The sequence below is a fragment of the Odocoileus virginianus genome, chromosome 26 (assembly GCF_023699985.2).
Source record: "Odocoileus virginianus isolate 20LAN1187 ecotype Illinois chromosome 26, Ovbor_1.2, whole genome shotgun sequence".
NCBI classification, from domain to species: domain Eukaryota; kingdom Metazoa; phylum Chordata; class Mammalia; order Artiodactyla; family Cervidae; genus Odocoileus; species Odocoileus virginianus.
The window spans coordinates 47341020-47368765 of record NC_069699.1 but is presented as its reverse complement, the minus strand read 5'-3'; the positions used below and the strand labels follow the sequence as shown (position 1 = coordinate 47368765).

Genomic DNA, 27746 nt, shown 5'->3' with positions numbered 1-27746 from the left:
CGCGGCGCGCGCGGGCTCCGCGGCCGTTGTCCTGGCGACGGCGCGGCGCGTGCGACCCCGCGGCCCCTCCCCTGGGTGCGCGCGCAGCCTGGGCGCCATGGCGGCGGCGGCGGCAGGCCCGCGGCCTCAAGCGGCGAGTCCGCAGTGGCCGCCACGGCATCACGACCCCGCGGAGGCTGCGGCGGGGCTGGGCGACCGCGAGGACGCACCGGTCCGGCCGCTGTGCAAGCCCCGCGGCATCTGCTCGCGCGCCTACTTCCTGGTGCTGATGGTGTTCGTGCACCTGTACCTGGGCAACGTGCTGGCGCTGCTGCTCTTCGTACACTACAGCAACGGCGACGACAGCAGCGCCCCCGGGCCCCAGCGCCGCGCCCAGGGCCCCGGGCCCGCGCCCACTTTGGCTCCCCTCACCCGGCTGGAGGGCATCAAGGTGAGGCCCCGCACCACCAAGCCCGAAGCGGCCGGCGCTCTTGCCGGCGGCTCCACGCTGCTCCGTGCGCTGCCCCCGGCCCGCCGCGCGCACCCCCTCACTCGCCCGCCGCCGCCACCCGGGCCCAGGCTCCTCTTCCCTCCTCCTCCTCCTAGCTGCCCGCTGTGCCGCTTTCCCTTAGGTGGGGCATGAGCGCAAGATCCAGCTGGTCGCCGACAGGGATCACTTCATCCGAACCCTCAGCCTCAAGCCGCTGCTCTTCGGTAAGTTCGCCGGGAGCCCCCCGGGAAGGGCCAGGGGCTGCGATTCGGTGGCTGCCTTCAGGCTCCTTTGACCACGTGACTTCTGTTTTGAAAATGGCTCCTTCAAAGTAGCCCTGTCTTTTCCACCCAGAGGTTGACCCCAAGTGAGGCACCCGCCCCCACCTCCAAAATAGGGTGACAAGGTGACCTTTCCTTCTGTGACTTCTACTTTCTGCAGCTAATCCTTCCATCACAGGGCTGGGCCATGTGACCTAGAAGCTAGTGCCTATAAACCTTTCATTGAAACTGTCTTTGGACGCTCTCCTCTCCGCAGTGGTTAATTCTGTCACATTCTGGAATGGGGGAAGGGTCGGAGAGACTGATAACCAGGTCCTAGCTGATACGAGGGGGGAATTTCACTCCCAAAGTGGGCCCTCCGGTCTGATAAGAAGCAGGCTGTCCAAATGTGGATAACCTGGTGCCCCCAAAACCAGCCTTTGCTTTCTGCGCTCTGGGATTCTTCTTAGGATGGCGTTTTGTGTTCGGCCATTACAGTAGGCAGAGCCTTCCAGGGTGGCCTCACTGGGAACCGGCACCATAGCTCACATTTTCTGAGCTCTTGTTATGTGCTAGACTTCATGTGATCGTTTGGCTTGATTGTCACATCCCCTGTGAGGTGGATGGAGGCCCCACTGTCAGGCTAGTGGAGGTGAAAGTGAGGCACAGAGAGCCCCGCTTGCTTGCAGACTCACACAGCCAAACCAAGGTGAGGCTGGGATTCAGACGAGGCAGGCTTCCCTCAGTGTCTGCACTGTCGAGCCAATGTGCTAGTTGTGAAGACTCTGAAGTCCTTCAGAGTCTAGTAGTATCAACAAGATGGGAGTCCCCGGACCTATGACCTTACCCAGGATAGGTTTTCCCAGCCCCTGTCCTGGGTCCCCAGCCTCAGTGATACACTTGCCTGCAGACCGGAGGTGTTCTTGGCTCCTGGGGTACGGAGTGGGTAAGGGGCTGTCGGGAGGGGCCTGGGGACCGAAGCAGAGCGTCTGAGCACCGCTGTCACCCCTGGGCCAGAAGGCACTGGTTGGGGATTATCCCTAGACCTGTGAGAATGATTTCACACACACGCTATTTGAGGGGAAGTAGGTTAGGATGTCGGAGAAGGCACTGGCGACCCACTCCAGTACTCTTGCCTGGAAAATCCCATGGACGGAGGAGCCTGGTAGGCTGCAGTCCATGGGGTCTCTAAGAGTCGGACACGACTGAGCGACCTCACTTTCACTTTTCACTTTCATGCACTGGAGAAGGAAATGGCAACTCCAGTACTCTTGCCTGGAGAATCCCAGGGACGGGGAAGCCTGGTAGGCTGCCGTCTATGGTGTCGCACGCACAGAGTCGGACACGACTGACACGACTTAGCAGCAGCGGTAGGTTAGGATGTGAGTCCTATGGTGGGAGGGGCTCTCAAAGATTGTTATTGTACAACGCTCAAGTCTGTGCAAAGCACTAGTTGAGCTGCTGGGAACACAGCATTGGACAAAATAGGAAAACAAAAAGAAGACCTGAAGCTGACATTCCAGTGAGACTGAACAAACACACTTGCTGTGTGTCTGATGGTGCTAAGTGATCACAGACAAGTAAGGCAGAATTTCAGCTGGGGTTGAAACTCTTGAATATGGTGGCCAGGGTGGGCCTTCCTGAGAAAGATATTTGAGCAAAGACCCGCAGGAGCTGTGAGGTGAAGTTGTCAAGGAACAAGTGATCCAGGCAAAGAGAACAGCTCTCCCCATTACTACTACACTGCCGCGAGACAGACGCAATGAGCTGGGTGTGCTTTCTTCTCTCATCTGCCTTTGTTGGACCCATATATGCTTAATTCAGACATACGTTAGGTTAAGTGAACCATGAGACATAACCCCTAACCCCCTAACAAAGTTGCGTCCAAGTCTTACAAAGCCGAGAGCAAGAAGCCCAGACCTGAAGTCACCAAAAGTACATGACAGGAAGCAGAAGAGATTTGACCAGAGGTAAACTGATTCTGGTTAAGCCGTCAAATGATACTGCAGACACATTACAAAGGGCATGATTAGGAGAATCGGGCAGTTGCAGCAAGACCTTCCTGCTTCTTGTCCTCGGGTCCTCCCAATCTCCTACTCTACCTCTCAGTGTGGGTGAGAGATGCCCCACATTTTACCCAGGACGTTTGGGGGCTTTCTGCTTGGTGAAACGAGGCGAGAAGAATGAAGAAGAGATCTGTGATCCGTGATTATAAGAAGTCCAGTTGCGAGACAGGCCAGCTACAGGGGAGAGGGTGTCCAAGGAGGGGCGGTACCTGAACGCAGTGTTGGATGAACCCAGAGAAGGAAGCCTCACCCCAAGAAGGCGCAGTGTCTGTTTTCTGGGCCTGTCTGTCCATCCACTTGCTGTTGCCCTAAAGAGGCAGGCAGGGCCCAAGGAGAATGGGCCTGCTGTGGCTTCTGCCACCTGTGACCCACCATCAGGGACCCAAGACGCTCGGGCTCAAGGGGTAGCTGTTCAGGGTGTAAACAGGGGCAAGGGGACTGGGTTTTACCCCAGGGGGTCTCCACCTCTGTGGAACATTTCCTGTTTCCCACCTCTGTTCCTGAAGACATTGGGCAAATGGGAGGCCCACTCTGACTTCCTGGCAGATGCCTGCTTGACTGTGGTAGGCATTTCCCAAGGTTTTAGACCATTGTCCTGTTGGGTTCATTCTGAAGGGAGGCATTCCAGTTCCAAGTCACCATCAACCTCTCTGCTTTTTCTCATGTGGCTTACTTCTCCCTCCGCCTCTCACTCATTCTGTATTTAAACAGCAGATCAGATCTGCTCCCTTCCTTAAAATCCTCCACGAGGCCCTCACCTCTCATCTCCCGCCACCGCTCCTTCCCTCACTGTCTGTCGATCCTCAGACTCTGAGCTCACTGCTGCCTTGGCGCCCTTGTACGCGCTGTTCCCGCCACCGGCAGGCTAAGACTTGGTTCTCATGGAGGATGCCTTCACCCCCATCAGGCCTCTGCCCAGGCCTCCCCATCCTCAGGGACCTCTCTCTACGTCAGACTGGCCTTAAGAGGCTTCCAGTCTCTCTGTTGCATCAGCCTGCTTGGTCTAATTGTGTCTGCCCCTAAAGGTGAGCTACACGCATGGGGGGCCTGATTGGATTTGCTGTGTGTCCAGAGGCCAGAGTCTGCGGCTGCCAGTCACTGGTCAGCTGGGGAGCTTCACTGGGTACCTCGGTCTCTGCACAGAGTGGCCGGCGCCCCCACCCTGGGGAGGAGCAGCAGGGAGCACTTCCAGTGGGCCAACCAGAGCTTTACTCCACTTAACCATCCGAGGTAAACGAGTCATAGACAGCAGCCCACGAAGCACTGCGTTTTAAAACCATGGCCTCTTTATTGTAGGATTTCCAGACATATCCTTTATTCAGCTTAAAAAAACAATTCAGCAGCTACTTAAGACCCCTGTGTTCTCTTTACAAGACACTGGAAGTGCAGAATTAGAGAAAGAACTTTAGTAAGTGCATATGAGTTCAGGTTAGTGAGCAGCTTAACACAGTTTTCTGCATGGACCCCCCACCCCCACCCCCAGCCCGCCTCTGCTGTCCCACAGGCCTGTTGCTTGGCCAGAACTGTGGACTTGGTAAAGGTCAGGAAGATATAACTGAGTCTACCTGGGGCTTGACAAGCAGCATCGTGCCTGGGTGAGCGTTGCCCGGGGCTTCGCGCCTGCCCTCAGTCTCAGCGTGGGGTGCTGGGGCTTGTGGCAGTAGCAGGGGTCAGCCCGGCTGGCATCAGAGGGCTGGGAGATGCAGAAAGCCAGTTGTGCCTGCCTGGCACACGCAGCTGCCTGCCTTTTACCAGGCAGAACACTGCTGGTTCAGGAAGGGGCCGCTCACTATGACCACGGAAGTGGACTTCTGCCCTGCTCCTGCTGGTCTGGGCAAGCTTGGAGTGTCTCTGGACCCTGGTCTGCACATATCCACGAAGGGCAGCAGCAAGAGGGAGTCTGTGTGTCCAGGGGAGCACATGGTTTGCGGGGCCCCTGCACAGGCTCTAGCTGTCACATCCCAGGCCCTCCCCACCTGGGTTGCCTCTGTTCTGGGCACTGATTATGCTGCCACCAGCACATGGCCAGCCATAGACTGTGGTGGCCCCTGCTCCAAGCACAGGCCGTGGTGACCGGCTGACGGTGATCCTGCACCTAGGTCCCAGCATACCTTGCGCACAGGAGGCTGTGCAAGCATCTGGCATCCAGACGCAGCCAGCATCACAGACCAGGCGCCAGCTCCCCAGGGTGGGAGCACCGCTAGCCGGGAGTCTGAGGGTCTTGGGGACCACCCACTGCGCCGGGAGAGGCTGACCTTCACAGCTGGAGGGATCGGAGGGGCCAGGCGATAAGCCTGGCATCACTGAATACTCCCTCCTCCCCTCCACCTGGTGAACTGCCCCCTCTTGTCTGATGCTCTGCTCTTGGGATCAGGGTTCTGGAGAAGGCCTGTCCTCCTGGATGTGGTTGTGATTGCAATGCCCTGTACTTGGGAAGAGAGAACCAACTTCTTGGTTTCAAGCAGGCGCAACATTTGGGCATGCCCTGTTTCTTTTGTCTTAGTACCCAGCCAGGCGCTATAATGAACGTACTTGAAAGGGGTTGAAAGGGGTGCTGGACACCGGGGGCTCACCAAAATTGCTAGTGTAGAGTCTGTCAAGGACCTCCTTGGACCAGCTGGTGTCCTGCAACCCGCAGTCCCTGCAGCCGGCACGTGGCACTTAAGGGAGGGGTTGAGGAGGGGAGCCCTCAGCAGAGGTTCCTCCCACTGTCCTCCCCTCTTTCCCACCAGAGAGATCCATTTACCTGGTCCCGGGGAGTTGTGATTTGAAAGGGTGGATTGCAGCCCCTGGAGCCGAGCAAGGGTGAGACCAGCTGAGAGAAGCAATGCAGAGACTCGGGTGGGAGCCGTTGGAGAATGGCAGGCACAGAGGCTGTGGCTGGCAGGGAAGCATCCGCAGGGCAGGATGGCTGGCCGGGGGTGGCCATGGCAGGCCATGATGGGCATGCAGCTTGCTGCGGCTTGAGTACATGAACCTGCGGGGCAGGGGCAGTGGGTACTCAGGACCCAGTTCCTGGATTCCAGGCTAAGGCCTCTGGGGGCTCCTGGCTGGAGGCCCAGCCAGACACTCCATGGTTGCTGGGCAACGACACCCTGGTAACTTAGCAACAGCCCTGTAGCTGGCCTTGCTCCTTTGCTTGCTGAAGTCGTAGCCCTCAGCCCCGTATCTGCCCTCCCAGCCTCACCCCTCCCCTCGCCCAAGCTGCTTTCCACCTTTCCAGTGCACCCCCACCTCCAGCTCCAGTGGATGCCAAGTGCCTGGGAGAGGGGTGTGGGGGGTGGGGGGACCAGCACTCTGGGCCTTCACTCCTCACCTTGGAGGGAGAAAGCAGGGCCCTCCCTCTCGTCCTGAAAGGCCTGCAGGACCGTGCAGTTTCCGGCCAGGACTAGGGTTGGCAAAGAGCAGAGGGGCCCCATCCTCAGGTTCTGAAAGAGCCCATTCTTGCTGCTGAGGCTGCACCCTGAGGCTCTAGGCAGGGCCCTGCTCTGCAGAGAAGAAACTGAGGGGGCTGCTGTTCCCAGGATAGGTGAGGCTGGGGATGGGGAGTCAGTCCTGCAGTCTCGGGACTCTGCGAGAGAAAAAGCCACCAGGTGAGCCGTGGCTCCGTCTCTTGGCAGGATCCTGTGGGCAGAGTTTGCACACCTTCCTGGAGAGGGTGGTCAGCCCCGCAGCCTAAAGCAGCCCGCTCACTGGCCCGGCCTCACCATTCAAGAGCTCTTTTTGATTTGTGGGTCCAGACCAAGGGTGCTCACCAGGGATAGTCCCCTGCCCATGTGTCCTCTGTCCCCTGGGCCTCTGCTCCTTCTCTCTGCCAGCAACACCCTGACCAAACAGTCCTTCCTCTCCCTGTCCGCCCCTGGCACGGGTAGGCACACAGCAGTGAGTAGTGAAGAGCTACCAGAGCTGGTCCCCGCTGGGGAGATGCCCCCCACCCTTACCTGGAAGCCCCTGCCCCACCTATCGAGGCAAAGTGGGGCAAAGATGAGGCAAGAAGAGGCATGTGTCAGGATGGCACCCCCTGACCAGCAGGGGCAACCGGCTGACTGATTGCTGGACAGCCTCGGCCGCCGTGTCTTGGTCCAGCAAGCTGGGTACCCACATCTCTGTGTAGCCAGTGCCCTGGCACAGCACCATGGCTTGAGGAATGGGCATGCGCTGTGTAGGGCCCCAGAGAGTCCCTGACCTGCCATCACCACACAGCGTCACTGGTGCCACTGGCAGCCACAGCCCTCGATCCGTCACCCACTTTCTCTGCCTCTGTCTCGGTGGACTGAGGTTGGGAACTTCATAGTGCTATACCCACCCCCCAGGAGCCAGTGTTTGCCCAGCTCCCATGAGCTTAGGCCCACCTGGTTAGGCCCCGTGTGCTGGCCTGAACTGTTTGATTTGATTAGCACGTGGCAGGGCCTGGAGAGGGAGGCATCTCCTTTGGGCCTGTGAATTCCTGGCACCTAATAAACTGAAGAAACCTGGGCTTGTGTTTTCTTTGTCTGGCTTACTTTTCCTGCTCATTTATGTTTTAAAGCCATCGGGAGGTGACTGGATTAGCAGTTTGGTCTAACCCACTGTCCCGCAGCGCTGCCTGGCAGTGCGTGGCTCACACCCTTTCCGGGTTCGCCAGGTTGAGGGGATCAAGCCGGCCAAGGGCAAGGGCTTGTATCCTGTCCTTGGTGTCGCTGGCTCTGGGTCCCCTACCCGTGGAAGCAGAATCGGGCTGTGAGCCTGGGTTTTGCAGGACAGCAGCCTGTGTCACCCTGGCCAAGTCGCCAATGTCTCTGTTCTTGGGGCTTCTCTGGAGGAGGAAGGGTGAATTCATGGGGCCTGGTTTTCTAGGATGAGGATACAGGTTACAGAGTTGATGACGTGCTTAGGACAGGAAACAGTCTGTGCTCCCTGAGTGTGATCTGCCGTGATTACTATTCAAAACGGCTCCAATCCTGGCTGAGTGGCTGCTTTCCATCCCCTTGGCAACAACTGGAACTTTATGCTGAGAGAAAAGCCAGAGGAGTGGCAGGAGTTCTCAGGGTCGCAGTGGTGGCCCGGCTCTTTCTCTGGTTTGTTCCTGGGTGGGCCTCTTGTGACCTGTCCGAGGAAGGTGTTTCTCCCAGGAACAAGAGAATGAAGCAGGGCCCAGGAACAAGAGAATGAAGCGGGGCCCAGGCTCCAGCGCCTGGAAGTGCTGGGTGAGGTTTGCAATCCAGGCACCACTGAGCTGCTTGTGCCACTGGGGTGGGGGCACCTAGACACTGGAGCCAGGGTCCCGGCCTGCGTGGCCTTTACTCGGGCTTACAGGCATGGAAGGAGGCATTCAGTACACGTTTGTTCCCAAAGCAGAGAACACCGGGGCATCTTCTCAGAGCATCTGCCAAAAACCCGAGTGACTCCCACTGAGCTCCCAGCACTGGGTGGGTGACCAGCACCCCCCTTGTGCAGGAGAGTGGGGCGGGGTGGGGGGTGGCAAGGCTGAGAGCACCAGACATATTCACTTTGAACACTGCTGGAAAACAACAGTGAAAGCACAAACCTGCCAACATCCTCTCCCCTGCTTGAGGAGTGGAGGTCAGCCCTCCAGCCCTCAGATCCACCCTGGAGCCTTTGGTCCGACCCCAAGGTGGGTTGGCCCACCCCCGGTGTAGCTCTGGCTCCCTTCCCAGGACTCCCCTGAAAAACTTGCACTCTCAGCGTCCAAGACAGAGGCCCCCAGGTCCCCACGCTGGCCAGCCTTTGCAGGACAACTCGACCAGAACAGATGTAAAGAGGTGTGTAAGGTCCTCGTAGCTGAGTGACCTACAGGGCACGGGGCCCAGCCCCAGCACCCTGCGGACCGGGAGGCCCTTGGCCTCACCCCCTCCTCTCCTGGCAGAGATCCCCGGCTTCCTGAGCGACGAGGAGTGCCGGCTCGTCATCCACCTGGCGCAGATGAAGGGGCTGCAGCGCAGCCAGATCCTGCCTACCGAGGAGTACGAGGAAGCAATGGGCACAATGCAGATCAGCCCGCTAGACCTCTTCCAGCTGCTGGATCAGAACCACGACGGCCGCCTGCAGCTGCGTGAGGTGGGGGGCCTGGAGGAACCCCCCCACCCCGAGGATGGGAGCGCCCCCGACTTGTCTTTCCAGTGGCCCAGTCACATGTGCTGCTCCACCCTGGCTGCAAGAGTCTGATGCCATCTCACCTTGGGCATGAGCAGGGCCAGGGTCCTCCTTCCTTCCCAGAGGGCTGCTCTCTGCCCTGGGAACCCTGGAGGACGGCAGGGGCGTCTACTGGGGGCGATGGCACTTCCTGCCACAGTGCTCGGGGTGCCATGCTGTATGCGCGCTGTTTTCCTTGCCACCATTGCTGGGAGCCCCACAGGATTCATGGTTGATGGGGTGGCAGCTTTGAGGAAGCCAGACGTCTGTGTGCCTCTCTGCATGCCCCTTACACCCAGGCTTCTGAGAGAGGTCTTGGTGGGGTGTGGGCTCCCTTGCCTATACACGGCGTCTCCCGGAGCCTGATCTTCCTAAGGGGCCCAGTGGGCAGCCATCTCCCTACCGCACCTCTTCCCTCTTCGTACCAGGCCCTGGCCTCGCCCACCTCACCTGGGGTGTGCGGGTGGGATGCCGGCCTGGCCTTCCCTTTGCCTCCAATAAGCCAACATTGCTCCGGGTGGAGCCACAGCTCCCCCAGGGCTGAGGATGCTCATGGACCTCAGGTGTCTGCATTGGGAGCCCGAGCCCTGGACTTCATCCTCACCCACGTCCTGTCACCTGAACCCTCAGCCCTCCAGAAGGGACAGGGCAGCTGTGTGTGCCCTGGTGACCCTCCATCCCCGGAGCCAGCCCCCTGAGGCACCGTCTTGTGCTGTATAGGTCCTGGCCCAGAACCGCCTGGGGAATGGACGGTGGATGACTCCAGAGAACATTCAGGAGATGTACTCTGCCATCAAGGCTGACCCTGACGGGGATGGTGAGCTCATATCTTGTCACCGTTGTGTCCCAGAGCCTCCTCCTGCCCCCAGCCAGGTGGCCCCTAGGTCCAGCTTCTAGAGTAGCCGGAGGTGAGGAGGTGAGGAGCCAGCCATGCCCTTATCCCGGAAAGAGGCAGGAGCTAGACCCGCCCGCTCCCCCTTGGTGGCAGTCCAGAGGGCACCCTCTTGGCCTCATCGGGCAGCATGTGGGGTTCAGGAGGTATGGCTGCTGGCTGGTAGAGGGCAGAGCGGTGGAGCGGGAGTGAAGGAACAGTGAGGTCAGCTTGGCATCTGCTTATCCTGCCAGCTGACTGGTCTAACCAGGGTCCCCCTTGCCTACCTCTTGCCTACCTGGAGTCCTCTAACTGCCGGGGGTGGGTGTGGGCAGGAGAGCTGTCCTGGAAGCACCCTCCCCTTTGGTAATAACCCCCAGGAAGTGTCTCAGGTGTAGTCATTTCCTTCATGCCCAAGTTCTGCACCAGTTGAGGAAACAGGACTTGGAAGGATGACCTTATGGTTGGTGAACCCCGAGTGAAGAATCTGGCCCGGACCCATGCCTGGAGGGGCAGCAGGCTGCTCCCACCCATGTGTGCAGAGCTAGTGCCACACTCACAGGGAGCGTGCTCATTGGGATCAACCAGCGTAACTCGTAGCAAAGACACCAAGCCACTCTTCCAGAACCCCAAGAAGGTACAGCCCAGCTTGGTGGGTTAAGCAGGAACAGAGGAAAGTGTTCTCACTGGGGAAAGCGGCCTGGTTGTCTCTGCTGAGGGAGACTGTCTGGCAGGCAGGACTAGCCCCGGGGTGTTCCACACAGGATGAGACCTAAGGTCATGAGAGAACTCCTGGGGACCGGTTCCAGCTTACATCCTCCAGTGTGGAAGGCCTGGGACAAAACCCAGCACTGAACACTCTCTTTCTTCACCCTCTGCAGGACCGGAGGGCGGCCACCACGCTCTACAGAGCCAGGCTGGAGGGCCAAGGGCAGTCCTTGACCTGGGTGGGGTCTTGGCCATATGGCCTAAGCTTCCTATGGAGAGCCCGCTCTGGCCAATCTGACAGGGGTTGGGCTTCATCCTTTTGGGGGCCAAATCAGGGCTTAAACTGAGGACACAAACTTCTCTGGGTCTTCCTGTAGGGCCTGATGTGACAGAAGCCAACTGCATCTGACCCGAGTCCAGGTTGGGGGACAGGTGCACATGGCCCCCCAGTGCCTGAGGCCAGGGGTAGGTAGGAAGGTGCAGCCTCCCCACTCTGCCCTCCCCACACAGGCATGGTGGGCATTGATGGGGGGGGTGCCCTGTGCAGGAGTGCTGAGCCTGCAGGAGTTCTCCAACATGGACCTTCGCGACTTCCACAAGTACATGAGGAGCCACAAGGCGGAGTCCAGCCAGCTGGTGCGGAACAGCTACCACACATGGCTCTACCAGGGTGAAGGCGCCCACCACGTCATGCGTGCCATCCGCCAGAGGTGAGCACCCGAGCCTGGCTCCCTGGTGCAGGGAGGAGACCACACAGGCCTCCACAGAGGTTCTTGGCTAAGACCAAGAGAACAGAGCTCAGGACTGGAACTCATCAGGAGACAGGCAATTAACAAAGGCAAATTAGCCCTAATGGTGGACAAACAGGATACATGTGTGATTAGCACTAGATTGAATGTTTGTTTTCTGCCAACTAGAGAAATGATCTCTTAACTCTGTCCACAGGACCCCCTGCCCCTGTGCAGCCAGGGGTTTTAGATAAACAGCCTCCTTCCTGGAGGGAGTATCTCCCTCCCTGCTTCCAGGCTTAATGGAAATCTCACCTTTCCCAGCCAGTGGATGTCTCTGGTTCATCAGGAGTCACCCCTTCCTGCTCTTACAGGGCCAGTCCAGGGTGGCTTAAGGAGCTCCCAGGGGAAATAGGGGCAGCACTCAGGGCGGGCTCTTGGCTCACCTGGCCAGCTCCTTCAGGGTGTCACCCCTGGCACGGGGCCGCCCAGCTGAAAGCCTGCTGCCCACCAGGGTGCTGCGCCTCACCCGCCTGTCACCCGAGATCGTGGAGCTCAGCGAGCCGCTTCAGGTTGTGCGGTATGGCGAGGGAGGCCACTACCATGCCCATGTGGACAGCGGGCCCGTGTACCCAGAGACCATCTGCTCCCACACCAAGCTGGTAGCCAATGAGTCTGTACCCTTCGAGACCTCCTGCCGGCAAGTACTTCCACCTGGGGGTGGCTCCCAGACCCGGCACCCCCCCTGACACCAGCACAGCCCTGCCCTGTGAGCATGCCCCTTGGTATGGGGCCAGCAGAATGCTGGGCATCCTGCTTGAGAATTCCCCCCACCACATGTCTCCCCCCAGGCTGTTTACCAAGGGGCCCAAAAGGGGTGGTCATCTGGTCTCAGTGGCCAGACTGAGGTACCCACAGACACTGCAACTCGCCCCCAGAGTCCCCAGGAAGGGGCAAGGCTGGACTCCTGATTCTTTCTGCTCCCCGTCCCCAGGTTGTTAATCCTTCCTGCACTGCTGGAGACCTCAGCTTCTCCCCTTGAAGCTGCGTCCCCCTCCCCTGCCAAGGCATAGCGGCAGGTCCTCCCTCTTCATGCTCTGGCTCAGCCCCTTCTAGCCGCAGCCAGCTGTCTGCATCATTCTGATGCTGCTGCTAGCTCAACTTTCCCAGCAGGCCCTCAGGCATGGTCATGTAGTTTAGCTAAGTGCACACACTTGTGATCTCGGCCACACCAAAAAACCGTGACACACAAAAACTGGGTTCGTGAGAAGTATGGGCTAGGGACATTTGGTACAGACCTGCCCTGATGCCACTGATCCCGGCCTGCCCCTCTGGTCCCTGGGAATCTGGGCAGCTTATCCTGCTCACAGTTAAGCCCCTGGGAGCATCCACAGCCGGGAACCTGCTCAACAGCCCCCCTGCCTTACAGCTATATGACAGTGCTGTTTTATTTGAACAACGTCACCGGTGGGGGCGAGACTGTCTTCCCTGTAGCAGACAACAGAACCTATGATGAAATGGTAAGGGCCAACGGGCTGTTCCTCTGGTGGGATGGCAGGGCCTTGGGCAAACATAGTACATACGCTGCCAGACCTGGGATGAGGCCTCAACTACTCCCTGGGCACATCTGACTGGTTTCCCTTGAGCCACTTTGGCTGCCTGGCCTTGGGCTCCTGGCCATACAGTTCAGGTGGCTTGAAAACCCCACCACTCTGCCACCCACAGAGTCTGATTCAAGATGATGTTGACCTCCGTGACACTCGGAGGCACTGTGACAAGGGGAACCTGCGTGTCAAGCCCCGCCAGGGCACAGCTGTCTTCTGGTACAACTACCTGCCTGATGGGCAAGGTGAGGACCTTGGCCAGGCCAGGGCTACCTGGAGGGAGCTGCCTGCCTTTACCCAGCCCTGATTGCTACCCTGGTGAGCTGGTTCTGGCAATCCCCTACCCCTCCATATGTTTTTTTTTTTTTCTTTTTGCCCCTACTGCCTCCCAAAGACCATCCTCAGTGACTTCAGCAGGCTTCACCTGTGCAGCCTCCTGGGTTATCTGGAACCCTGTGATTCTTTGATGCCCCAGCCTTTCATCTCACTGGGGCTGAGGACACATGCCCCTTAGTAGCCCAGACTGGGAAGGGCTGTGGACAGGCCCTGCAGCAAGAAAGCTGATTTCAGAGGGGCAGTGGTGTTGATAAGGCATTCGTTGGGGAGAGCTGCTGAGCCACCAAGGAGGCCTTGGGGCCAGATGTTTGCCACAGAAGGTGTGCACAGCTGGGCCCGCCCTTGCCACGCACTTGGGCAATAGGAGGCCAAGTTCAGGCCAGCCAGCCCAGCCTAGATTCCCTCTGGTCCCCTCCCGTCCTCACACCATCCTCCTCTCCTAGGTTGGGTGGGCGACGTGGACGACTACTCGCTGCACGGGGGCTGCCTGGTCACGCGCGGCACTAAGTGGATCGCCAACAACTGGATCAACGTGGACCCCAGCCGGGCGCGGCAGGCGCTGTTCCAGCAGGAGATGGCGCGCCTGGCCCGCGAAGGTGGCGCCGACTCGCAACCGGAGTGGGCCCTGGACCGGGCCTACCGCGACACGCGCGTGGAACTCTGAGGGGTGACCATTCCAGTCCCCAGCCGCAGGTCACCCTAAGTCGGGGGTCCTGCCGTCCCCCTGTCCAGCTGCAGGCTGAAGGCCTGGCCGATGTCTAGCCCCACCCTCGGCTCCTGCCGCGATTAGGGCACAGTCCCTACATCCAAGTTATTTATTGTGTACAGACCCGTGCTTCCCGGACAAATAAAACTACGCGGCGTCGGAGCTGCAGGCCGAGAGGCTCGGAATAGGCTGTAGGTACAGTGGGCGGGGCGGGGCGACGACGCCGGGGGTGGGGCTTGTTGTACGTCACGTGGCGGGGGGCGATTCGGCCCGGCCAATCCCAGCCGGACGGCCTGGGGCGGAGGGCGGTCGTCATTGGACCTCGGCGGCGGCCGCCCCTAACTCTGCTACCTGTTGCTACGGGCGCGTAGAGCTGCAGCGCAGCAGCACGCGGGAAGGCTCGTCTCGCGAGAGCTCTCCTTCTTTCTTGGCCGTGGCAGCTGCAGAGGCTCGGCGGACCGCCATGGACGCTCACGAGGACTACGTTTGGCCGCGGGCAACCTCGGAGCTCATACTCCTCCCGGTCACGGGTCTGGAGTGCGTGGGGGAGCGGCTGTTGGCGGGTGAGTTGTGGTTCGAGGCGCGCGCTAGCGGAGAAGAAACCGAACGCTCGCCTGGGGAGGGGCCTTAAGAACAAAGGGATGCCCCGAGTAGGAGGAGGACGGGTGGCGGGCGGGAACCCACAGCGTGGCGGGGCTGAAGCGCAGCCTGAGGAGCCCAGGAAACAAAGAGCTGAGGTGGTTCCCGAGCCCTTTCAGAAACTGCAGGTGATGCGGAGAGGGCGGCTGGGGGCGGGGGAAAGGTGCAGGTAAACGTGGTCGGCGGGGGAGGGGGGGGCGGGGGGAAGGAATAAGAGACGCTTGTGGACGAGTTAGGCGGGGGATTCATCGTTCCAGCGAGGATGCGGGGGGAGCTCGGTGAAGAAGCCCCCCGTGGGCGGGCCCAGAGTCCGGGGCGTGGCCTTTCGGGGAGTGGGCCAAGCCCAGAAGGGGGTGTGGCCTCTCGAGTGTGAGAGAGGGGCGGGTGATGCTCTTCCCTAGATGATGGAGATGAAGAGCCTCTGACCAGCATGGGGTCGCGGGAAACTCGAGGATGAGAACTTTCTGAGTAGGCCAGTGCTCGGGGAGGCGGAGGCTGAGGCCCCTCCCTAGATGGTTGCGGTCCAGGCAATCCCATGTCAGTGCCTCTTCTGAGGAGGGTCGGCTCGGGTAGCAGAAGACAGGGACCCGAGGCGACAGAGCCCCGAGGAGCGGTGGAGTCCGACTGGAAACTACTACTAGTGATTTATGTTAGAGCTGCTGAGTTTTATAAGGGTCGCAAGGCAGGGCACTGGCTGGCAAGCCTTGAGTGAGCTGCTCCCAGTCCTAAGAGGGGTGGATATATGGGGGTGGGGGATGAGGGCGGGCGATGACCCAGTTTTGATACGCTGTGAAGGCTCTGGGAGCCCAAGTTTCCTACCATGAGCTAAACTCCTAAGGCTCCTGAGGAGGGAATAGCTAGGTAGAAAACTGAAGAACCAAAAGAGTAAACTGGGGGAAGACAGGCTTTAAGACAGAATTTGCCACTTTGTGGAAAAGAGGCAATTCTTGTGAGGATTCAGCAGGCAGAACAGAAGAGCTTGTCTAGGTGAAGCGGCTGGAGAAATGAGCAGAGACCAGTCCATTTCAGCCATCGATCTGACTTATCCCTAGGGGCATAAAGCCCCATTGAGAAGTTTTAAGCAGGGGAATGGCTCGTGAAATTTAGGTTAGTAAGCTTTTAAAGTGAATTCACCTACTCCCATTATTTCCAAAGTGACCTTTCTATTGACAGTTCTCAAATCCCACCCCTGTAAACCTATAACCTGAATTCCCAGCCCTGTTCTCATGTGAGTGTCAGGCTCAAGTGCACAAGGGGCTACAAATTGTAATACTCCTGCTGGTGTTCGAGCTCAGGCCGGGGAACATCAGTCACTCAGGTGCCCAAGCCCGAGAATCTGCCTCTCTCACTCCCCAGGCCAGTCTGGTTGATACTGCACTTCATACGTGTAGCATGTGTCCATGTCTTTTCTACCTTTATTGCCATCATTTGAGGTCATGCAGCTAAGCCTCCCCAGCCCCCTCGGTAGGTAGCATTCTCTGTAGCTCATCCTGGAACCTTTTGTTTCCTGTTCTAGCCATGTCCCCCAAAGCTCGTGCTCATCTCAGGGGCCTCAAAATTGATGTTTCCTCTGGCAAGAAAGGTTCAAGCCCTCTCCCTCCTGCCTGCTGTTCCTTTGACTAACAACTGCTGATCCTTGATTGCTGAACCTAAGTGTTATGTTCTCAAGTCGGCCTCCCCTGGCAATCACCCAGTCTGGTTAGATTAGACCAGGGTTTCTCGGCCTCATCACTATTGATGTATTGGGTCATACCTTGCTTTGTGTGAAGGGCTGTCTACATTGTAGGATGTAATTGCATCCTTAGCTTCCCCTAGATGCCAGTAGCACACACAGCTCCCAGTTGTAACAACCTAAAATGTCCTCAGACATTGCCACATGTCTTCTGGAGGGCAAGTGTCCCTCTGTTGAGAACCACTAGAGTAGACCTTCCCATTTTATATTTTTGTTAATTTGGCTGCAGCGCACAGAGTGTTTGGTCTTCATTGCAGCTTGTAGAATCTAGTTCCCTGACCAGGGCTAGAACCCCCCTGCATGGGGAGCCCAGAGTCTTAGCCGCTGAAACACTGGGGAAGTCTCTCGTTTTATATTCTTAAAGCAACATATATAGTTCTTTCCTGGAACTTATCAAAATGATAACTATGTAGTGTACTTCTGTGATACTGTTTTAGAGCTTAAATATTTATTTATTTGGCTGTGTCAGGTCTTAGAAACAGACTGTTATACAGTAGGTCCTTGTTGGTTACCTATTTTTTATATAGTAGTGTGTATATGCTGTCGTTTATGGGGTCACACAGAGCCTGACACGACTGAAGCAGCTTAGCAGCAGCAGCAGCAGGAGTATATATGTTAATGCCAAACTCCTAATTTATCCCTTGCCTACCACGGTTTCCCTTTCAGTAACTACCATGTTTCCCCTTCAGTATCCATAAATTGGTTTCTGAAATTTGTCAGTCTGTTTCTGTTTTGTAAATAAGCTCATTTGTATCTTAAAAAACTGTTTGATTGCACCCTATGGCATCTGGGATCTTAGTTCCCAGCCCAGAGTAGGGATTGAACTCAGGCCCTCCATTGAGAGCACAGAGTCATAGCTGCTGGATTGCCAGGGAATTCCCTGTTTGTAAAGCTTTTTGATGATGACTATTCTCACTGGTGTAGTCATACCTAGTTGTAGTTTTGATTTGCATTTCTCTGATAGTGATGTTGAGCTTCTTTTCATGTGGTTTTTTTTTTTGGCTATCTCTTGTGTGATAGTGTTTAATGTCTGCCTAATCTGCAGAAGTGGGGTTTTATTCACTACTCCAGCATATCATTCATTGTCTGGTTTATAATCAGTGTTAAATTTAAAAAAAAAAAAACAACTTTTTTTTGGCTGGACCACACTGCTTGCGAGATCTTAGTTCCCCAATGAGGGATCAAACCCAGGCCCCAGCAGTGAAAGCTCCAAGTCCTAACCACTGGACTGCCAGGAAACTCTCAAATAAGTGTTTACTGAATGTCAAAAGGTTGCGATTGCAGGCTGGGAATAGCATGAGGGATTGCTACTGTCATCTCTAGTTAAGAGGTGATGTCCTGGACTGAAGTCACTGTGGTCGATTGGATTTGCAAGCTCTTTAGAAAGTGCAATCTCCAGAACTTGGAGATAAGAGGTGGGCAGTTAAGAGGAATGGGCTTCCCAGTTTGGGGTTGGGGTTAGGCAGAGGACAGTAATATTAGGTCATTGGGGTGAGGAGCATGGAGTGAACTTGAGGATGAGCTAGTAGATGGATGTGCCTGCAGGGCAGCCAGGTGGCAGCTGAAGCTCACAGGAGTGTGAGCTTGGAAGCAAAGTGCAGGCTGCTTCTCCTCACTGATACTGAACATGCTCACATCTTCTGAGATACAGAGAAGCTCCTGGAAATCAGGAGGGGTTCTGCTGTGGCCGGAGGTGGAATGCTTGACTTATCAGTTGTGCCTGTTCCCTGGGGGAGGAGTTAGTGTGAAGAAGGTCAGTGAGGCCAAGGATTTGGGGACTAAAGCTGAGGATTCCTGTCTGAAGCATGAGAAATTTGGTGGGATAAGGAGGAGATGGGAGTTTGACGAATTCATGGTTGAGCTGAGTATCTGGGTAACTGACAAGGGGCTCAGAGAGCACTGAGAATACAGCTGAAGCTGAGAGCAAGCTCAAGCCTGCAGGATTGAGTGACCTAACACATTCATAAGCTACCTGGTGAGCAGTTCCCTTGCTCCCTGTCTCCTCTTGGCCCATGAGAATTAGAGGAGGGGTTCTGATGTGGCTCTTCACCTCTCTCCAGGTGAGGGGCCAGATGTCCTGGTATACACCTTGGATTTCGGTGGACATCTGCGGATGATGAAGCGAGTGCAGAACCTGCTTGGCCACTATCTTATCCATGGGTTCCGAGTGCGACCAGAACCCAACGGAGACCTTGACTCGGAGGTCATGGTGGCGGCGTTTGGCAGCAAGGGCCTCCGAGTTGTGAAAATAAGCTGGGGACAGGGCCGCTTCCGGGAGCTGTGGCGCTCTGGCCTGTGGAACATGTCTGACTGGATCTGGGATGCCCGTTGGCTCGAGGGGAACATTGCCTTGGCCCTGGGCCACAACTCGGTGGTGCTGTATGACCCTGTGGTAGGGTGCAGCCTGCAGGACGTGCCCTGCACGGACAGGTGCACCCTCTCCTCGGCCTGTCTGATCGGAGACACCTGGAAGGAGCTGACCGTAGTGGCTGGCGCTGTTTCCAACCAGCTCCTGGTCTGGTACCCAGCAGCTGCTCTAAAAGACGATAAGCCCGTAGCCCCTGACCGACGGGTCAGTGGGCATGTGGGGGTCATCTTTAGCATGTCTTACTTAGAAAGCAAGGGCTTACTGGCCACAGCTTCCGAGGATCGAAGCGTTCGCATCTGGAAGGTGGGTGACCTGCGGGTTCCTGGGGGCCGGGTGCAGAATATTGGGCACTGCTTTGGGCACAGTGCCCGTGTCTGGCAGGTCAAGCTCCTTGAGAATTACCTTATCAGTGCAGGAGAAGACTGTGTCTGCTTGGTGTGGAGCCATGAAGGCGAAATCCTCCAGGCTTTTCGGGGCCACCAGGGCCGTGGGATCCGAGCCCTTGCAGCCCACGAGAGGCAGGCCTGGGTGATCACTGGGGGTGATGACTCAGGCATCAGGCTGTGGCACCTGGTAGGGCGTGGGCACCCGGGTTCGGGGGTCTCTTCGCTCTCCTTCAAGTCCTGCAGCAGGCCAGGCGTCCTCAAGGCCGTGACGCTGGCTGGCTCGTGGAGAGTACTGGCCGTGACTGATGCAGGGGCCCTGTACCTCTATGACCTCGAGGTCAAGTGCTGGGAGCAGCTGCTGGAAGACAAGCGCTTCCAGTCCTACTGCCTCCTGGAGGCAGCCCCGGGGCCTGAGGGCTTCGGACTGTGTGCCCTGGCCAACGGGGAAGGGCGCGTCAAGGTCGTCCCCATCAACACTCCGACTGCAGCTGTGGACCTGACCCTGTTCCCAGGGAAGGTGCACAGCCTGAGCTGGGCCTTGCGAGGCTACGAGGAGCTTCTGTTGCTGGCATCGGGCCCCGGCGGCGTGGTGGCTTGCCTGGAGATCTCTGCGGCGCCCTCTGGCAAGGCCATCTTTGTCAAGGAGCGTTGCCGCTACCTCCTGCCTCCCAGCAAGCAGAGGTGGCACACGTGCAGTGCCTTCCTCCCCCCGGGCGACTTCCTGGTGTGTGGGGACCGCCGGGGCTCCGTGTTGCTCTACCCCTCCCGACCAGATCTGCTCAAGGATCTTGGGGTGGGGGGCAAGGTTGGGGCGATTACCTCAGCGCCCGGAGCAGGCAGTGGTGAGGGGGAGCCCTCCTTGGCTGAGTGGGGCCCTGTGTCCACCCTCCCTTCTCTGCACGGGAAACAGGGTGTGACCTCGGTCACCTGCCACGGTGGCTACGTGTACACCACAGGGCGCGACGGCTCCTACTACCAGCTCTTTGTGCGAGGCGGGCAGCTCCAACCAGTGCTAAGGCAAAAGCCCTGTCGGGGTATGAACTGGGTGGCTGGGGTCCGTATGGTGGCCGACGGGAGCATGGTCATCCTGGGTTTCCACGCCAATGAGTTCGTGGTATGGAGCCCCCGGTCCCATGAGAAGCTGCACATCATCAATTGTGGCGGAGGGCACCGCTCCTGGGCCTTCTCCGACACCGAGGCAGCAATGGCCTTCGCCTACCTCAAGGATGGCGACGTGATGCTCTACCGGGCTCTGGGTGGCTGCACGCGGCCACATGTGATTCTCCGGGAGAGCCTGCATGGCCGGGAGATCACCTGTGTAAAGCGTGTGGGCACCATCACCCTGAGGCCTGAGTCTGGGGTGCCCAGCTTCTTGCAGCCTGACTACCCGGAGCCCGGCGAGCCTGTTGAGCCCGGCAGTGAGGGTCCTGGCCTGATAGATATCGTGATCACGTGCAGCGAGGACACCACCGTCTGTGTCCTGGCGCTCCCCACAGCCACGGGCTCAGCCCACGCGCTTACAGCGGTCTGTAACCACATCTCCTCGGTGCGTGCAGTGGCTGTGTGGGGTGTTGGCACCCCGGGTGGCCCTCAGGATCCTCAGCCAGGCCTGACCGCCCATGTGGTGTCTGCGGGGGGCAGGGCTGAGATGCACTGCTTCACAATCATGGTCACCCCAGACCCCAGCCCCCCAAGCCGTCTTGCCTGCCACGTCATGCACCTTTCATCCCACCGGCTAGACGAGTACTGGGACCGGCAGCGCCACCGGCACCGGATGGTCAAGGTGGACCCAGAGACCAGGTGAGGTGCTCGGCCAGACAGGAGGGGTGGGCGTGCGAGGGCTGCCCTGCGCCGCTGCGGCCAGGCTCTGAGTGGTGTCTGTCTGTTGTTCCTGCAGGTACATGTCCCTAGCTGTGTGTGAGCTAGACCGGCCTGGCCTTGGCCCGCTTGTGGCTGCCGCCTGCAGTGACGGGGCAGTGAGGTGAGTGTAAAGCACTGGTCCCCAACCTTTCTGGCACCAGGGCCAGTTCATTTGTCCGCGGTGGATGGGGGCAGTGGATGTGGATGAGAGAGTTCTGGTTTTGCCTGCTGTTAACCTTCTGCTTCCTGGTCTGGTTCCTGACAGGTCACAAACCGATACTGGTCTGTGGCTCAGGGGCTGGGGCTTCTTAGTGTACAGGACCCAAGGAGCCTGGAGGCAAAGGAAAGGATGTACAGATGTTCAGAGTGGGTTCTGAGCTGGACTACCCCCCGCCCCCCAGGCTCTTTCTCTTGCAGGACTCTGGGCACCGACTGCAGCTGCTGGCTGAAACCTTCCACCACAAGCGCTGTGTCCTCAAGGTGCACGCCTTCACACACGAGGCACCCAGTCAGCGGCGGTGAGAGGGCCTGCGCGGCGGTCCCACCTGGGCTGGGGGGTTCCTGTTGCCTTCCATCCCCCTCACCCAGCTGACTCTGGTTTCCAGAAGGCTGTTCCTGTGCAGCGCAGCCACCGACGGCAGCTTGGCCTTCTGGGACCTCACTACCCTGCTGGACCAAGGCTCCCCTGCCCTGGAGGCTGCAGCGGACCCTGGGCTGCCCTTCCGTGAGTAGCTACACTGCCACTGTGGCTGGCCCCCTGCCCCCTGCCCGCATGCAGCTGTGTCAGGCTGGGTCCTGACCACTGTCCTCTTCCTCCAGAGCTGGGCAGCCCCTGCCTGACTCTGCAGGCTCACAGCTGTGGCGTCAACAGCCTGCACACCCTGCCCACCCGTGAGGGCCACCTCGTGGCCAGTGGCAGTGAAGACGGCTCCCTCCACGTCTTCGTGCTTGCTGTGGAGATGCCCGAGCTGGAGGAGGCTGTAGGGGGTGCCGAGCTGCTGCCCCAGCTGCAAGTGCTGGAGGAGTACTCCGTCCCCTGTGCGCATGCTGCCCATGTGACCGGCCTCAAGATCTTAAGCCCCAGCCTCATGGTCTCGGCCTCCATCGACCAGCGGCTGACCTTCTGGCGTCTGGGGCACGGTGAACCCACGTTTATGAACAGCACGGTGTACCACGTCGCAGATGTGGCTGACATGGACTGCTGGCCCGTGAGCCCAGAGTTTGGCCACCGTTGTGCTCTGGGGGGCCAGGGCCTTGAGGTCTACAACTGGTACGACTAAGCCATCCCGCGGTGGCCGGCACGCTGGGCCTGGGGCCTGCTCGCAGAGTGATTGTCTGTGCCCATGCCTGGCGTGCCCAGAGGGGAGGAAGAGGCAGCCGCGGGTCCCTGACTCCAGAGCAGGCACTGAAGGTGAGTAGGGTGCCACCTGGACAGGCCAAGGGTACGCCCCGCCCCCTACTGCGGGACACCTTGTCACACAAACTATTTATTTTGCCTCTAGATCGCTAAAACAAATCCAGAATTTTTTTTTTCCCCTTTCAGTTGCTAACTTTGTGGACATTCCTGGATCCTAAGGCCTCTGTGGCCTTAAATGTGACTCAGCGGAGGGAGACCCAGCATGGCCAGCCCAGTGTGGAGCACTTCTTGCACGGCCCTCAGAAGCTGCAGACGGGCAAACATCTGACCGAACAAGTGCGGCTGCGGCTCCTGGAGGAGAGGAGGCGGCTGGTCTCATCCTTTGCTTTCCCGGTACCTCCCGCCCCCACCTGCCCTTCTGCCATGCACTTACCCCTAGGATGTGTACCCGGTTATAGTATGAGCTAAAGTCCATGCTGAGCTGTACCAGGAACTTGCATACCTAGAGACAAGAGACCAAACTGAGTCACTAGCCCACCCCTCCTTCTGTACCCCAGATCAGAATAAAGAGTAGTGTGTGCGGTGTGTCCTGCCCTTCCGTCCTCACCATCTCTGTGCGCGCAGTGGCCTGAAGCCCTGGGGCAGTGCAGGTCTGGGTCAGGGCTGCTGTCTGCCTCAGCAGGTCTGGGAAGGGGAGGATGCTGTTGAAGAGTAGCAACCACTCACCCTGTGGGGGAGAAGGGCACTGCGAGGGAAAGGCCCAAGCTTCCCACACATGTCAGCTACCCAGGAGGGGCACTCACCTCCTCACGCAGCAGGGAGAAGTCTAGACTGCTCACAGGCGGGAAGGTGGGGTACAGACCTTGTTCCACACTGCACTTGTAACCCTCAAAGAGGGTGGCGAGACGTGCACAATTATACATGACAAAGGTGCCACTTTTGCTGCCCTTGGTGGAAATGCTGCTGTCAGCCAGGGCCAGGAGTAGCTGAGGAATAAAGGCACAGCTGCACAGGAGGACCACTGCCGCACACTCTGTCCCCCAGCTCCAACCCCCAGCCCTGGTCCAGCAAGATTCCCAGGCTCACCTGACTCTGGGGGGCTGTGCTGAGCATCTCAAATTTAATGGTCGCCACAGAGAGAACGCTGAAGATTTCCGTCCAGGCTGGGTCTGAGAGAGTACGATCAGTCAGTCTCTGCAGGCAGAGGCCAAGGGGCATGTGTGCAAATGACCCCCCCTACCAGAAGCACAAGCAGGGGCTCCCAGGCGCACCTTGTTCCAGGTCCCTGCCATGCTTCACTGCTGACGCCTTGCACACCTGGGCGTGCCGGAGGCTGCATCGAGAAGAGAATGAGAGGGGGATGGTGGACAGAGTCCCCCCACCCCACTGCCCTGGCGTGCTGGCCTGCCTTCCAGCCTCACTCACTCGTAGTACTCGGGGGCAGTCAGGGTGCTGGGCGCACCAGCTGCTTTCACTGGGCCACAGACCAGGTGCTTCTGTCAGGAAGACAGCAGGGGTCAGCCACAGATGACACCCTCCAAGAACCTAACTGTGCTCCTGGACTCCCCCAGCCTCTGCCCTTAAGACCGCTGTCTCAAGTCGAGGGCCCTCTCCTGGCACCTGCTGCATATGCCTGAGGTCCCCCTCAAGGTCAGGTGTCACCTGGACCCATCAGCTACCAAGTGGGTTTCAAGGAATCCTCTCAGGTTGCAGTGAGGAGGTTACCATCACCTGTCTGAGAGGAGCCTGATGATCCAACTTCCACCAAAGCAGGTCCAACTTTTGTTGCTGGAACTCCTCCTCACAGCTCACTACGTGTAGGACCATGTAGCTACCTGCACCAGCATCTGGGGCCGCAGCCTATAGGGCAGGACAGTCACTGTCACGGAGATAACACACCCGGTTTGCCAGAAGCATACCAGGGTGGGGCAGTCACTAACCAGGCCTAGGGAGCTGTCCTCGGCCCCAGCCTGCACAGCCTCCTGCAGCTCGGCCAGCAGAGAGAGCAGATCCTCTGACACTGGGAAGAGAACACACGGCTGAGATTGGCCGGAGAGTGCGGGGGTGGTGGTGGTGGGGGCGGCGTCCCTATTCCGGCCCCGCTAGGACCTACCTACCCAGACAGCTGTCCACATTGGGGTCATAGCCAGCTGTTCGTCCCCGTTCCTCCATCAGTTCCTTCAGGCACACTCGACCAAGGGTGTCAGGGGGCAGGGCTCCAGCATCACGGGCAGGGGAGAGCTCTGCAATCGTGCGATTCCTCAGGGCTTCCGTCGTGGCTTTCTCTGAGACCGCGGGCCAGTCCACCCGCAGTTGCTGCAGGAAGGTCGGCATGTGCGGGTCCCGCACAGCGGGAACTCGGCGCACACTCACCCTGCGAAGCGAGGCGGCCGCCTCAGCCCGAGCACCTGGCTCAGCTCGCTCCGACTTCCCACTCGCAGCGGCACAGCCCGCCCCCGCCGGAAGCCATCGCGCACCTTCGTTCTGGGCCCGCCCTCACTCACCTGTGAGCTTGCAGAACTCGCGCCAGGTGGTCCGCCACGAGCACGGCACGGAGCTGGCTCAGGCGGAGGGCGCTGGGGCTGCCGCGCAGCGCCGGACAGTGCAGGACGACGCGCGGGGTAGGGGTGGTGAGGGCGGCGGGCTCGATATAGGCGGCCACGGAACAGAGCACGCGCTCGAAAACCGCGGACCGCTGCAACTGAAGCGCCAGTCCCGCGGGGGTCGGCGCGCAACGCTGCACCGGGGCCACGCCGGGACCCTGTAGGCCAACGATGGCGTGAACCACGCCCTCGGGCACCTGCGGGAAGCCAGGCAGGTGAGCGGGCCGCTGCGCTCCCACCTGTTTCCCGCCCACGTCCCCGCCATGCGCGAGCCTACCTGGTCGCCCCCAAAGCGCGCCTGCAGTGCGCGACGCGGTGCCAAGAAGTCTCGGGCACGCAGGTGGCGGGAGTGCGTCTCCTTGAACCACACGGGGCCGCCAGCCCCCAAGGCCGAGTTCAGGGCTCCCAGCGTCTCCTCTACCCCGATGCGCATGGCTACCGGAAGGGGCAGGCGGGACCGGAAGCAAAACTTCGAGGCGGGATTTCCGGGAAGGCCAATTGGTCGGGGCGAGGAGGCAGGGACTCCTGAGTGGACAGTGGACAGTTGCGCTCGCTCCATGGCCCCAGCCCTACCCCCGCGTGGTCCACCTGACTGGTCCGGACTAGGGTAAGAAATCTTGGGGTCTACTCCGGACTTGGGGCTCTCTCGCTGTTGCCCAGAGTAGCAAGAAGGGAAAGAATCCACGCAATCCGGTGGGGCCCAGGCAGGGTTGTCTTACATTTATGTATTTGTATAACGTTTCATTTCCTCCATGTACACATGATCAATGGAGAAGGAAATAGCAACCCACTCGTTTTCTTGCCTGGAGAATCCCCATGGACCACCAGCTGGCGGGCCACAGTCCATGGGGTCACAAAGAGTTGGACACGACTAGTGACTAAGCACACATGATCAAAACGCCTAGAGTTACAAGTGGATTCTGAAATAGGGCAGGTAGCATAAAAGACACTTTCATGAGCTACTGAAAAAAAGTCACATTTTTAAAGGGAATTTGTGTTCTTCAGTTTCAGGTTATTTGCAAGCATTCCTTCCTTTGAGATAGGGGTTGTCTTTTACTCCAAATGTGTCCACTCTGAGAGAATTGCTGTTTTTCTTCTCTTGAATCTTGAATAATTAGAACCATCATAATAGTTTCCAGAAGCTTTTAATGCGTCTCCTTTAACCTGTTGTACTGTCACAAGGACCCTCCCATTTCCTGGTTTAGACTATGAGCCATTTCGGGTCAAATAAACAATGTGACCTGAGAAGACCCACCTTAAAAACAGTTCTCTGAGCGTCCAACTCCTACCTCTTTCCTCCTTCCGTTCAGGGCTTCTCAATGTCTTCACTTAACCCTTTTTCTCTCTTTTAATAGGGATGGGACGTGAGGCACTAGAACACTGTGCCGCAGGGCACTGACACCCAGCCCCCTGGTCTCTGCCCCGGAGCAGTGAGTAAACAGCTCAGGATGTAGAGGAACCGAGGGGCAGGAAAAGCTTGGCAAGACCCCCTTCTGGGCTAGGGCTGCAAGGCCCTGCTGGGAAGCTCCGAAAGAGCACTGGGCGGACACGACATTCCCGATGGCTTCTTGGGTGCCCACTCAACGGGAGTGATCGTGTCATTCCAAAGCGCTTTCCAGGCCTCACGAGCACGACCAGGGGATGGCTGCTAACAGGATTGGGGGTCTGGAGGCCAAGATGGGGACTTCAGCTACTCTAAATGCATTAAGACGGTTGGCGGTGGTTTTACCCCAGGAAGTGAAGGGCTATCTTTAGCGAGCTGCGGGCTGAGGCGGCCCTGTGGGACTCACCGCCATTGCAGCCCTATCCGGAGGCCCTGGGTCCTCCCTCCCTCGCCAGTGCTATCTCGGGCTCCAAAGGTGGCCACCGCCTCGGCTCTCTGACGTCTACGCCTGTCACTTCCAGCTTGAAGGCACACCTGAGAAAGAGACGGAAACCAGAGCGACCCAATAAAGTATGTCTGGGGGTCAGGGACTAGCCCATCCCACCTGGGTCGGGACGCTGCTCAGGCAGGAGAGCAGGGAACGAAATCCAAGCGCAGCTGGAATGCTCTGGAGACAACAGCTGCTTTTGGGATTCCGTTGCCCGCTGTCCAGCCATGGCGGGGCGGGGAGGGCGGTTTGAGAGGATTATCCTTCTCCTTAGGGAAATCAACCACCACCCCCCCCCCCATTCCTATCCCAGGAGGCGGACCCAGGAGTAGACGGTGAAACCAAGACGAATGGGAAAAAGCCGCTCACCTAAGCCCCCAAACAGGTGTGTGTGTGTGTGGGGGGGGGGGGTCCATCCCTGGGACCAGGTCTCGATTCGGATTAGATCCGCAGGGTAGAATTAGCCCTGTTGGTCCCATGCAGTCAGGGCCACTGTAGTGACGGCGGTGGGGCGGGCTTCGGGATCAGCCAAGAGGGAAGCGCGCCCGTGGGGTCGGAGAGGAAGTAAACCCTCCTCGGGGACTCCCCCGCACCCAGGGCCCTTTGTCCGGTGACGCTGCCAGTACCCGGAGCGCTAGAGGCCCCGTGGGTCCGCACTGCAGCGACGGGACTCCCGGAAACCCATTGCGACCATCCTCGGTTGTGCCGAGCCTCCCGCCAGCCCGGCCCAGCGGGTAGGAGACGCAGCAACGTGCCCCTGAAACCCACACACGGTGGGCGCGCGGAGATGCCGGAACCTGCGCGGGCGCCAGCGATTCTCACGCCAGTAGGCCTTCTGATTCGGCTCAAGACGCGAGGCACGGGATTCTCGGAGCGCGAGCGAAGTGCGCGACAACAGGGCGAGGCTCCAGCCGCTGTCTGCTTCACCGTCTGGTCCGGTTTGACCCGCTAGTCGCGAACAGCCGCTTGAAGTTCCCGACCAACGCGTCCCCTTCCGCTTACTCCGGCCGCAGAGTTGGAGCCATTTTAAGGCGAAACCCCCAGCCACGC

General features: G+C 58.7%; 3 protein-coding genes across 12 annotated transcripts; 2 read left to right on the top strand and 1 right to left on the bottom strand.

Moving 5' to 3' along the window:
* The first annotated feature begins 63 nt into the window (after positions 1-63).
* On the top strand, positions 64-14054 carry P4HTM (prolyl 4-hydroxylase, transmembrane). The gene is made up of 9 exons (XM_020916190.2): positions 64-430; positions 612-693; positions 8662-8852; positions 9648-9744; positions 11054-11216; positions 11749-11934; positions 12664-12754; positions 12960-13083; positions 13618-14054. Exons 1-9 carry the CDS (start codon positions 98-100, stop codon positions 13836-13838), a joined length of 1488 nt encoding a protein of 495 aa, XP_020771849.2. The 5' UTR covers positions 64-97; the 3' UTR covers positions 13839-14054.
* WDR6 (WD repeat domain 6) lies at positions 13988-22807 on the top strand. Of its 3 annotated transcripts, XM_070456093.1 has the most exons (8): positions 13988-14075; positions 14321-14443; positions 18312-20805; positions 20903-20986; positions 21267-21383; positions 21471-21589; positions 21685-22276; positions 22409-22807. In XM_070456093.1, exons 2-7 carry the CDS (start codon positions 14344-14346, stop codon positions 22143-22145), a joined length of 3375 nt encoding a protein of 1124 aa, XP_070312194.1. In that variant the 5' UTR covers positions 13988-14075; positions 14321-14343; the 3' UTR covers positions 22146-22276; positions 22409-22807. The 3 variants fall into 3 exon arrangements, with proteins under 3 accessions (XP_070312194.1, XP_020771420.2, XP_020771421.2); XM_020915761.2 differs by lacking the exon at positions 13988-14075 and having other exon boundaries at positions 14197-14443; XM_020915762.2 differs by lacking the exons at positions 13988-14075; positions 14321-14443 and adding an exon at positions 14552-14647.
* DALRD3 (DALR anticodon binding domain containing 3) lies at positions 22337-27746 on the bottom strand. Of its 8 annotated transcripts, none has more exons than XM_070456104.1 (13): positions 27066-27746; positions 25103-26743; positions 24727-25022; positions 24340-24596; positions 24163-24242; positions 23954-24082; positions 23648-23718; positions 23494-23555; positions 23309-23391; positions 23026-23208; positions 22830-22949; positions 22656-22724; positions 22337-22573 (listed from the first exon to the last, which is right to left on the bottom strand). In XM_070456104.1, the coding sequence occupies exons 2-13, from the start codon at positions 25382-25384 to the stop codon at positions 22454-22456; spliced, it is 1752 nt and encodes a 583-aa protein (XP_070312205.1). In that variant the 5' UTR covers positions 25385-26743; positions 27066-27746; the 3' UTR covers positions 22337-22453. The 8 variants fall into 8 exon arrangements, with proteins under 8 accessions (XP_070312205.1, XP_070312206.1, XP_070312200.1 ...); XM_070456105.1 differs by having other exon boundaries at positions 22337-22724; positions 25103-25350; positions 26616-26743; XM_070456099.1 differs by having other exon boundaries at positions 22337-22724.

What these genes read in the sequence shown, in the direction of transcription:
- P4HTM (XM_020916190.2), top strand. Translation starts at nt 98, where the DNA reads ATGGCGGCGGCGGCGGCAGGCCCGCGGCCTCAAGCGGCGAGTCCGCAG. An exon ending in CCCGGCTGGAGGGCATCAAG is followed by an intron (nt 431 to 611) that starts GTGAGGCCCCGC and finishes GCTTTCCCTTAG; the next exon opens with GTGGGGCATGAGCGCAAGAT. An exon ending in ATGCGTGCCATCCGCCAGAG is followed by an intron (nt 11,217 to 11,748) that starts GTGAGCACCCGA and finishes GCTGCCCACCAG; the next exon opens with GGTGCTGCGCCTCACCCGCC.
- WDR6 (XM_070456093.1), top strand. Translation starts at nt 14,344, where the DNA reads ATGGACGCTCACGAGGACTACGTTTGGCCGCGGGCAACCTCGGAGCTC. An exon ending in GAGGCACCCAGTCAGCGGCG is followed by an intron (nt 21,384 to 21,470) that starts GTGAGAGGGCCT and finishes TCTGGTTTCCAG; the next exon opens with AAGGCTGTTCCTGTGCAGCG. An exon ending in GGACCCTGGGCTGCCCTTCC is followed by an intron (nt 21,590 to 21,684) that starts GTGAGTAGCTAC and finishes CTCTTCCTCCAG; the next exon opens with AGCTGGGCAGCCCCTGCCTG.
- DALRD3 (XM_070456099.1), bottom strand. Translation starts at nt 25,384, where the DNA reads ATGGAGCGAGCGCAACTGTCCACTGTCCACTCAGGAGTCCCTGCCTCC. An exon ending in ATCAGGCTCCTCTCAGACAG is followed by an intron (nt 23,719 to 23,953) that starts GTGATGGTAACC and finishes TCTTCCTGACAG; the next exon opens with AAGCACCTGGTCTGTGGCCC. An exon ending in TGGCAGGGACCTGGAACAAG is followed by an intron (nt 23,392 to 23,493) that starts GTGCGCCTGGGA and finishes GTACTCTCTCAG; the next exon opens with ACCCAGCCTGGACGGAAATC.